Below are 12058 nucleotides of genomic sequence, written 5' to 3'. Positions count from 1 at the left end.
CTTCAGACTTTTGTGGGTTATCGTTGGTGTTTACACTGGTCAAATAAATCCAATCCAGTTGGCAGTAGTATTCATTTTGTCTTTCACCCACAATTGCAAACATGCTTAACTGCAAGCTTGGAGGTAGAACTACATGCTGTACAGTAGTTGCTTTGGAATGTCTACAACCTGTTGCAATGTATCATGAAAACCAGCAATTTTGATGTCCCTAAAGGTGCTCTTGGTGTTCCATACTTGTTTGTTGCAAACTTATTTGGTGCAGATAGGTTGAATATTATGCAAATTGGTCATGGTAAACGTTGTTATGTGGCGCTGGCGAGGGTTTTCTTTCAGTGTACTGCGGGTAGACAGCCGGACATGTTTGTGCTGGTAGTAACCAAATGGTGGTAAATTTTGGTCTCAACGGTTGTTGAATCCGTTTGGGAGTTAGCAGAGGCTAACAGTGGCCTTCCTTGGTAAGACATTCAAACACTTCACTCCTAGCCAGCCTTCGTGACGGGGAGTAAACTGTATGGTATAAATATTGTTATGCTAGGCCTAACTTTCGTGAGTACTCATAATTATTATGGTATATGTTCATTTACTCATGTAGAATTATGGATTGTTTTATTTAAAGGCTTTTGTGGGTAGGCTTGATTACATAGACCAGCATTGGTTGAGTTTCGAAACAACTGTGGACGCTGTCTTGTGTATTGTCAATTCATTCAAGCCAAGTCTGTTGAGAGGTGCATATGAGGAGACGAGCGGAGCTGTACGCATCTCAGGTTGTTCACGACAGAAGGAAGCGACTTGTGTAAACATAGTCAAGCGGAGCTGTATGCGTCTACCTTTGGTGTTATCCAGTGTGGGAAGTGGGTCTGGCCGTTTACTAGCAAGTATACTCATGAGAACCTTATTGTTTATTAATATGCCATGGCTTTATTTTGTTAGATCCATTCATATATTATATTTGATAGATGAGTTGCGCCTCTTTCTACTGTATGAATGGTGCCCGTACTGTGTTGGTTAAATGTTTAATAAATCATTATATATTTAAATACAGTAGTCTTGCATTGTACTTTGTTCAGTTGTCTAACTCGCCGGCACATAAAAGGCAGCTCCCACTAGACTTTCATGACACAATGCAACACAACAGTAACTGGAAACATTGTTGAGATATATGCAGAAAATAACAGACTAATAATAAGTAATAATAGTAGTGTAGTTTTATATAGCGCCATATTCATCTAACATAAGATGCTCAGGGCGCTTGATATGTGGACTAGGAACTTGATCAATGAGTAACTAAAGTTACTTGGGTTACAATACTACAGTACAATCACATGACCAATCAATTGCTTGTCAGTTGCTTTGGATTGCAACAAAATAGAAAATGGGCAACTGAGAGCAACGAAAGCAACTTCGACCAACAGGCGATTCTTCTATTGCTTAAATCTTTAGATTGCTTTTTTTCGCCTCAAATAGCAGACTCAACAGTTTCTCTGAGTTACTGGCCAGTTGCAAAAGGTCAGTTTATGTCGTATGAGTTGAATCGATATTAGCATCATGGATTTACTTTAAAAAAAATAATACTTTACACCAAGATAAAGACTTTATCAAAAAAAGTATTAGAAAAGACCATACAGCATGGAATACATCCTATATTAGACAAACCTTATCACTCTTTTTGAAACACAGAATCCAAAACAAAGACCACTTCCTCTTATAAGGATTCTAAAATAGGTCCCCATTTTCTATGTGGCTGCCCATGAATGAGAAATCTGTACACGGGGTCAAAAGGAACACATAGCTTTGCTTGGTATAATATCCTTTGCATCAAAAGAGACATAGAACTCCACATTACTAAGGTTACATCCACAATATGACTATGGTTTACTTTGTAAAGGTAGTTTCATTAGAATAATTTACCTTACGTCTGTATAGGTCATAAGGTTACATTCCTTCCCCCAATTTTTGTGATTTTCTCTTAGACTTAGAAATTTATTGTTTCTCAACCTTGTGTAAACTTCAACATCATAATGTTGGAAGTGTAATATGCTGGTATCATTATAAGTACTGTAACTGTAGTGCAGTGCCCAACAAGCGTAAGAGAAATGCACATTTAAACTTAAATCATGTTTGCAATTGTTACTGCATACATTACCTTTTTCTAGTAGGACTGCCTAAATCATAGCATAATTTCAATTTCAAACTGCAACTAAATACTGTGAATATATTCATACTGATGTTTAAGTCAGGAGGGAATGTAATGTACCTAGCCTACAGCAGTAACATTTCTATTATTTACAATTGCATAACATCAAACTAGTACCGCCAAAAAGCCATAGGCTACTCATTTAATACACACTTGGTGAAGTGATTTTTTATGAGGATAAGGAATGGTTATGATACAATACTATACTATGAACAATTTATGTTGAAGCTTATGTGAAGTTACAAGTCTCAAAATGGTGTTACCTCTACAGTAGGCCTACAACAAGATGTGTTAACATACTACAAATACTGTATCAACTTAACACAATTTCTATACACTAGAAATTATTTTGTTCCTAAAAACTAGCTACATATATTTATAGTACAAAGATGCTAAAAATACTAAGCCAAAAATAAGCAAGCTTAAAAGCTAACCTCCTCTATGTGTTAACATACTACAGAATATATTAACACAATTTCTATACACAAAAAAAGTATTTTGTTGCTACTATATTTTAAGTGTGCATGCTTAGTTAAAATACTAAGCCAAAAATAAGCAAACTTAACAGCTAACCAGTAAACGAATATGAACTACTTGACCTACTATAATTCTTACAATATAAGGAAGGTACCTCATCATTTTTTCTAAGTTTAAAATTAAACTAATCAATTATTATAAAATATAAAATAAAACTTATTAGTAACTTTTTTGTGAAAACAGTTAAAACAAATGTTAATTATTTTTACATGTTTACAAAATATCTATAAATATCTTGTTATTTATTCAAAGAATATTCTTCCACAGGGTTTTATCTTTACAAAAGTACAAATTGAAATAAACTATTACATATCAATAGAAATTTTTAAAAATGTATAAATTTATTTATGACGTTTGATGGGTCTTACCATAAGCTACAAGCTTTTCATCGACCCACTATCATCAAACTATCATGCAAGTATTCCAATATTGTATTATAGTACTGAATGCAAGGTACAATATACTATGATGCTTATAATGTTCATGATGCTCCCCAAGACAAATGTGTGTACTGCTGTACTATACATCTGAAGGCTAGTTTCTGTACACATGCGTCAATAGCATTATTGTTGTTACTAGTTGCTATTTATAAATCAAATCATCTTCAGTAAGTACTACAGTATGACTTCTTTCCTATGCTTGTTAAAATGTTCAGGTGGCTAATATAGCACTTATAATTGGGTCAAATCAGGCATGGTTTACTTTCAAATTTATGCGTTCCGAAATATATCTAGAACATCATCCCTATCTCCTTCCCTTTGCCCTCCACCACATATACATAAATAAATGGAGATGTTGGTAGTCTATGAGTGATTACTTGCTTGGATAAACCCACTAGCTGCCTATTCTCTCCCAAAATAGAACATCCCTCGAAATGCGTACTGTTACGAAATACAATAATGCTCATTATACTGAACGACAAAAAAAAACATGAGTGCAAAAGGGCATAAGTTGACATTAGTATTAAATACAAAAATAATTTTGATTAGAGCAGAGATGATAAAAATGATCAGTAACAGCTTCTGCTGTACTAATGAAACTGCGTCACTACAGTGGAAATGTTTGCAAGAGATTAGAACATTAATTTGTAACAACATTGTTCCCGACATACAGTCTCCAGTATTTAACAAGAATCACTCACTGGGGACATGAAGATTAGAACTACGACCCATAATATTCTGACAAGGAGTGGATATCATGAGACAGAAGTGAAGGAAGGGACTTGTAAATTGAAAAAAAAAATATTTCAAGTGGTTTAAATAGAAGGAAAGTATGAAATGATCTTTGTATCAATACTGTATGATAATCAATGCGAGATGTGGCATAATGGGGGAAAAAAAAGAACTGTAATAAAATGGCAATGATGACAAGATGATGATTATGATAATTATCTTATGATTTTGGTAAATGATGATGAATGATTTATTTATTTATTTATTTCAACAATATTTAACGAGGGTGGTCCATCCAGCCGAAGCTGATCATTAGGGACACTCAATACACAGTAAAACAAAACAAAAAAGAGTATTAAACTAATCCATTTACAGAAAAATAAATAACCTCAATTCAAAATTTACATAAAGAAATAATTCAAAATTACATAAAAAACTTAATATAAAAATTAAAATTAAATTACAAAAAGATGTAAATCAATGAGCAAGATTAAAAAACAATAGGCAAAAGAGACATTAAAACAAGAACAAAAAAAAAGTTGAGAATAAAGTAGCCTAAATAAAATAATCAAATAAAGTAAAAATTGATAATAGGCCAATGTATATGAAAACTATAAATCAAATCATTCTTAATTTAAAGAAAATAAATCAATTTAAATTAATAAATAAAACAGAAAATAAATAATAAGGTAGAAATCAAAAAGTGAATTCCCAGTGCATATTCAAAACACAATTAATAAAAAAGGGCCAAAGAAACAGAGTTACAGGAGAGAAATGAGGAGGTAACTTTTGAGGGATACTGACAATTGTGATGATAAATAAATGAATAATCATGACATTACGATAAAGAATGATGACAAAAATTATGACAAACATGATGGTGATAATGAGATGAACATGATGCATATTATGAATGACGAAATGATGTCTGACTGTGATGAAGTTTATTACAAATCTTAATGATGATAATTTTTGTGGTAGTGATGGTGATGAATATAGAGTACAAAAGTTGTGTCATCACAACACCAAGTGGCGCCCTTTATTGTCAACCGGACGTTGGTTACCGTTTATTACGGTCCTGAATGACTTCCTAATCTTAATGGTTTAGAATAGACTTTTTCGGAACAGGCATTTTAAAACCTATAATTTACCATCAAAATGTACTAAAAACACAAAAGCTTGCATTATATTAGTTATCGAACACACATTTAATCATCAATTAAAACTTACAAATAAAAACTAAGATATAACATCTTAATAATTACGTTAGAAACTGAGATCAATGATTTGTCAGTGGAGAAAATGGCATCCGGTTGAACTCATTTTGTGTCGCCGATAGCAAGGGAGTAGTATCACACGGTATCTTGACGTAACACTGTAATACTCTATGATTGTAACTACTGCATGACGATTGTGATAGTACATGGTTGTTGTGATGTGGCTGATCACAGTAATAATAAGTGATGACAGTGGTGACAATGACAATGAAGATGGTGATCATGATGATGATAATAATACTGAAGATATTCAATTTTAAAGAATACCAAATAACAAAGATAATATTAATAAATAATAACTTTTTTAAATTCCTAATACTGATTTACATTTACTGTATGTCAATTTAAGACTGGTCATTGATTGATAAATTAATAAAGTTTGATTGATTCATTGATTCATTGACTGGTTGATTGAGTTTGATTGGACAATCATGTACTTAAAGAGGTAATGTCATATTAATACTATGGATGTTGTATCATTTACTGCACAGTGTGGTATCCTTTTCTCCATTACTCCATATTTCTCTAGGTCATTCTACTATAATGACACTATGGATGCGGTGTCATTTATAACAGTGTGGTACGTACAGTAATCCTTCACATTTCTCTGGTGGTATGTTCTATGATATTTTAGATGCTGTCATTTATAATAACAGCATGCTATTTTATTCCATTCTCTCATCACAACCTTCCATATTCCCAGGGATGATTGTCCTACAAAAATTGTGAATTCTATCATTTATAAGCAGTGCGATATACTTCTGTTTTATGTTTCACTGTGACACTTGTCTATTTACTCTCTAAAACACTTAACTTCTGTCACTCTTCATCTCTATCTGGCAACTCATGCATCTCCTAAGTATGCATTCTAAATTTCAGTCTTATTTGTCTCTCTATTTCTTAATCCAATGACTCAGAGGTAACAATGTGAAGTATAGTATAGCATTGGCATGATGTGTTCCGTACTCATTTTCCATACTTTTTATTGTACTATATTTTATGTCATGAAGAACCCATGTTTGTGTTGGACCCTCAATCCATGTTTTCCTCTTGGACAGCGGTCTGTAGAATTTTTAATAAATAAATAATTACCATTATTAAGGGATTTTTTAATGATGTTATTAAAATAGAGTACTTACTCAATTTTTTAATGCATTGAAATCTGATGTAGACAGGAGAATGCTTTGCAGACCATGTCATGTGATGTTAGAATGCTTTACTCTACGTGACTTTACTACCAAAAACCAATTCATTAGAACGATACTGGGAATCTGCAACCTTTCATTTCAATTTTACAAAAAGGCATTCTTATAATAGTAAATAAGGCTTACTGTAAACTACAATAGTGTATAGTTTTCATATATATATTATTACATATTATTATTAATATTAAACATTCTATTGTATCCATCCTTCTTAGAAAGAAAAATTGCTATTAGTAAGACATTGCTGCCATTTATTTTATACAATAGGCACTAAGAAAGTGCTTTAATAATAAAAATCAATTAATTAGAAATTTCAATTAATGATCTACTTTAAAACCAGTAAAAACAATATATCATGATAATGTTCAGCCAAGTTTTAATTTTGAAAGGTACAAAAGATTTATAGAAAAAAAAGGAAATAGTAAAATATCATTAACATTATAATTTTAATATATTAATACAGAATACTGTACATTGATGGAAAATGATTCAGTATGTGCTATAAAGTAATTCAATATTTAGTATGCAAGCACTTAAAACTGAGATCTGAAATGCTTAACTTAATCCGAATTAATATATCATTCACATACATCCAAACTACATTATTCAAGTACACTTAATCTTGGAATATGGCAAGCGTTCTCAAAACAGAAGATTCTCATATTAAGTAGGTCATTACTTATGAGTTGTCTGCACTTAGTTAGCAAACATTTTGCTATTATTACTCAATATTTGCACAATCCAAGGCCATCGACAAGAACCAATTTATAAAGACATCTTCAGAAATGAGAGAACAACCTACTGCAATGCTACACCTGCCAACTCTCAGCATAAAGTGCGAGTCTCACACGAGCAAGTTCTTTTTACGTCTCACGCATAGGTTGTACAGTACGCTATCTTGCGCATCATAAAAAAATCGTTATAAAGAAATAAAATGTATGTTGATTATACCCTAAAATTCATGAAGGGAATTCGGCATAAAAATATGAATACAGGCCATATAAATTTTTTCTAAAGAAGCTACAGTATATCAACCGCGGACTATAATCCATAGCAGTTGTTCCAATACATTTTTTTTTAAATGACATACACTGTAGAGGGTGCTCTATTTTGCGATTATTACATAGAGGGCGCTATATTCAAAGTTAGCAGGTATACAACGCCAAGGTGCAGATGCACAAAAATAGATCCAAAAAAAAAATAGATACAGAAAATACGTAAAGCAGGAATGGAAACTGCTAGGATTGAAAACCGGTCATCCCCGCACCATTCGCTGGAAATTTTAATTGCTTATGCCAGCCTGTAAGTAATTAACTGGTGCTAGTGATACAGATTAACCTATAACAATTTTTCTTTTAAGAAATAAAAACAATGTTTTGCAACCTCCATTACCCACATCATTTCTTCAGTTCTAAACACCCTGTGAAATTAAAGAACATCTTTTAGTACAAAATGATGCAATAATGATACTGCATTGTGCGTGCTACAGGATGGAAAGAGAAACTAAGGTCATGCTCCTCACTCCGTCATCAATTGAAATTTGTCAGTAGAGTTACGCACAACTTCTTTCACCTCATTTAATGAGGGAGACCAAAAGGCATGTGCCTCATCCTTCACTTTAAACCCATCCTCTTGTGGTGGAATAGGGACCAATGAGCACATTGAGCCCTTCTCACTTCAACTCTCAAATTGTTAAGTAGACTTTAAAACAGCAATCTCAATATTCTTGTCGCTGAAGCTAGACTTTGATTTTTTGCAGTGGCTATTTTTACACCAATATTAAGCCAATTCCCAATTATGATTAGATATCATTGTCCTTAAATCCAATCCATACAAACAATAGCATCCAATCATAATTAATAGGGCAGGAGGGAGAGGGGGTGAGCGGGGAGTGGGGCAGGGCCCTGTCGGGGAGAGCTGCACTCATCCCCTTACCCAGTCTAGGAGAAAAACCACAATTCGTTGGCAAGGGGTTAGCCAGGAAAACGAAATAGGCTGACCAAAATGGAAGCCAGTAGGCGTGGTCATGAGCAGATGATGGACCACGCCCATTCAGAGCCACGCCCCTCCCAAACATAAAAAGAAAAATAGAAAATTATGATCTTTAGAGGGCATTTATAGGTGTTTAAATGCTGGAATTTTGTCTTCAAAGGAATAAAATAGTGTTGAATTAGCTTTCACAAAGATATTTCAGTTAGGCTATGCAGATGCATCTTCATCTCTCGCCTACGCCTAGTCTAGTGTAAATTCTACTCGAGGTCCCCGAATCGAGAGATAGTCCTAGACCTACTGTATTTGTTGACTAATAAAATTTAACTTGTGACATTAAAAACAAATCTTTTTTATGGTATTTCATGAATTAATTATAACCAGAGAGTTACGAACACCCACAATATTATGTCGAGGAACCGAATCTCAAGTATTGTCTTTGCAGAGCCACGTGCACGTGTTGTGGGTGACTCAGAATCGTCCATTTTCCAGCGGGGTATAAACGTTCTTAACAAGGCGCGTGGTGTAAGTGAATTTTTCACCGGGGGCAATGGTTAAGCCTTACATTTTTGGGAATCCCGACTGAATATTGGCAGTCGTATTAAAACAACGTACATTCAATCAATAAAGGTTGTTTTTATCAAACGTAAATATGATTTAGCTTTAGTTTAATGTAGCATTCAATAGATTTGAAAAATATTAATAATTTGCTAAATGTTGACTAGGCCCAATTAAGCTAGGCCGAGCTGATTAGGTCAAGTTACCTGACCGTCCTAAATAATTGTTGGCCGTCGAAAAGACGGCCGGACGACTCGCTGGTTAAGCCTATGTTCGTCGGGGAGAAATACATGTACTGTATTTTCAGTAGATAAATTTTCAAACCTGTAGGGGCTTCATCCCCTGGACCACTTTCGATATATTTTGAGCAACTCCAGACTACTCCTATTTTACTCCCGTCGGGACATCTGCAGTGAGGGATCCTAGAATCTGCAATAGGGGAAGCAGGGAGGGTCTATACTACCTGGTCTGGTTAATGAGCTTTCGTAACATTTAATTTCATTTTGCTGCACATTGAGATACACATGGGCAATGACTTCCGTGAGACAATTGATAATAAAGCAGTGAAAACATGCAAATATTATGAATGTGTGGGATATGGGTTAATTTCCGGGAGGTTCTTGCTTGCTTGCAGGAGTGCTGGAGACTGTCCCGATTTTCGGCAGACTCCCGTGAGTTCTGAGAGACTTGGGACCTCTGCAAACCTTCAAATTTGGTTAGGGTTCAATCAACACTATTGGATTTGTGGGAATTAAACACAACAATAACAAAGAACAACAATTTTCTGTCCTGAATCTCCTTATTCCCATTTTTTCATAACAACTTATAAAACTTTAGCACACACCACGTCAGCTGATAAATCCATCTCCGCTCTGTGAGAGCATTTGATGATGTGACAATCTCTGGTGATTGCTGGTGGCAGTCTAAGCAGATCATTGTTGAAAACGATCCGTCCTGCATCTTGTCATCACATTGGCATGGAATCTTGTTGACAACCATCGCCTACAATGTGTGTGAACGGCTTTGGAACGTACGCTCAATCTTCCTGGGTATGCCCCATGTAATGATTTTACTGTCTAATGCTAAAGCCAGGCACTCGTTATGTCATATGATGGTTGTGTGACCGTCGCATAACAAATTCAACTCCTGTGAGCGGTAGATCATGCGACACCGTCTGCTGATTGTCAGTGGTTGTCTGAATGGAGTCATTAAAATTAAAAACAAACCATTGTGTGCGCGTCGTTGTATTGCGTTCTTTATAAAATTGCAGCAGCCGACGACCATCAGGAGCTGTGAATGTCCATCTTAAGGTTAAATCAGTGATTGACTGCCAGTGAGTGAACATGTACAGCAGGAGCCTTGACAGCGACAGTCTGAGTCAGAATGCCTGACTGTACATACCACCCAACCAAGCCAAACACAGCCAAAAAGTTTCTGAAATGCAAATATCCCAAATTTGCCAAGAAGTGGCCTAAGCCCCTCTTTATTTGTAGTACACACTCTCGTATATGTTAATACAATACGTTCACTGACGGTTAGTATACATATGAAACGTGAAGCAATTGATCCAAACAAATAAGTTAGGCCTAGTAGGCCTACCAGAATCACTTACCCATCAATGAACCCATCTCCGTCACTGTCACAGGTCTCAAATAATCGCCTCAATCGTTCCTCGTCTGCTGTACTGGTGGAATCGGAGTCCCCCGAACAGGAGCTGTCATCAGATGAGCAATTAGCATTAGCAACTGATATTTTTGCGCATTCGTCAGCGCTATCCATGACTCGCTAGTTGTTCATACCCTTTACAACTAAACTGTAGTAAATTTTTAAGCAGAATCTATAAAACCAAAGCAAACTCCTGCTAACAAATTGCTTTCTCAACCGTTTCGGCACCTCTGGAAACCGACCATGAGCTTAGCAGAGCAGCGAAATACACATGTATCTAGGTCATAGATCATTGTGTATGGCCTAGATGATTATCTTTGTAGGGATTCAACGTTTATGTATTATAATCTTATGGTCACTGATCTTTATATTGACAAGCTTTAGTATACTTAGTTATTATAATATAATCGTTAAACAATACTCTAGGTTTAAAAAATATTTTGTATTATTTAAGTGCAGCGCAAGAAATTGACAAATAACAATACAACTACTGCGGAGTTTGGAAGAGTCCAACAGTTAGTTGGTGGCGCTATTAATGACAACATTTTCTGAGTTGAGTTCGTGACAATATACTGGTAAGCGTTATATGGACGACACTATTGCAGGTGTATATACTGTACTAAATAAAAGTACTATGTATACTAATTTAAGGATTGGACTTCCTTATGATTGTAGGAAAATATAAATGTATATTGAGCTACGCAAAGTTTAGAAGTTTATAAGTTAAAAGAGAGGACTTCCTTATGTTGTGGTCATAGGCCCTATTAGCCTGTAATATGACTAAAGACCATTCAACAAACAACTTCCTTATGATTTAAGAAAATATAAATGTATATTGAGCTAAGCAAAGTTTAAAAGTTTAAAAGTTAAAAGAGAGGATTTCCTTATGTTGTGGTCATATAAGACTGCAATATCATTAAAGACCATTTAACAAACAACATGAAACATATCAAAATTATATTAAACTTTCCACTTCGGTGCACGTGACTTTTGGGATATATAAGATTTACATGACATTTGAGTACTAAATATAAAATCTTAAATATTTTACATTCTAATCTGTACTCTATCAGAAATGTGAACTGATATTTTATGGGTTTTATATTACTTTCTATACAAACGAGATATCATAAATAATGTACTATTGTCCGACTGTGTGCATTAAACATTTGACGTAGACAGCTGCCGCCCAAATTCTCAAGCGTAACTCAGGCTACGGGCCTCGCTTGACACTTCACATTAAAGGGCCTGTTAATTAATCTTGCACAGGAGCTTGTCATCAAGTAGCTTCCTCCTCCTCATCATCATCATCTTCTTCATCATCATAATTATTAATAGACCTTTCCGGAGTGTCAATCAAACTTAACAACTGACCAATCAGAACAGCGCTTGGAATGCGCGCGCGTCTTACAAACACACGTGTTGTCCCACAAACGCACGTGTTCGCGTATGTTTTAACAC

General features: G+C 34.8%; 1 protein-coding gene across 2 annotated transcripts in view; it reads right to left on the bottom strand.

Annotated features, from left to right (window-relative positions):
- Window positions 1-10871, bottom strand: part of LOC117122617 (colorectal mutant cancer protein-like) — a 114659-nt gene extending 103788 nt beyond the window's left edge. For both annotated transcript variants that reach the window (XM_033268267.1, XM_033268268.1), the window contains exon 1: window positions 10545-10871. In XM_033268267.1, coding sequence (XP_033124158.1) covers window positions 10545-10711 — 167 coding nt within the window. In that variant the 5' untranslated portion in view covers window positions 10712-10871. The remainder of the gene's footprint in view (window positions 1-10544) is intronic.
- Between the last annotated feature and the right edge of the window lie 1187 nt (window positions 10872-12058).

Source organism: Anneissia japonica, unplaced genomic scaffold (assembly GCF_011630105.1).
Source record: "Anneissia japonica isolate Jap-2015-1 unplaced genomic scaffold, ASM1163010v1 scaffold287945_len1679841_cov205, whole genome shotgun sequence".
NCBI lineage: Eukaryota > Metazoa > Echinodermata > Crinoidea > Comatulida > Comatulidae > Anneissia > Anneissia japonica.
Note: the sequence above shows the minus strand (reverse complement) of the source record. Positions and strands in the feature narration are given on the sequence as shown.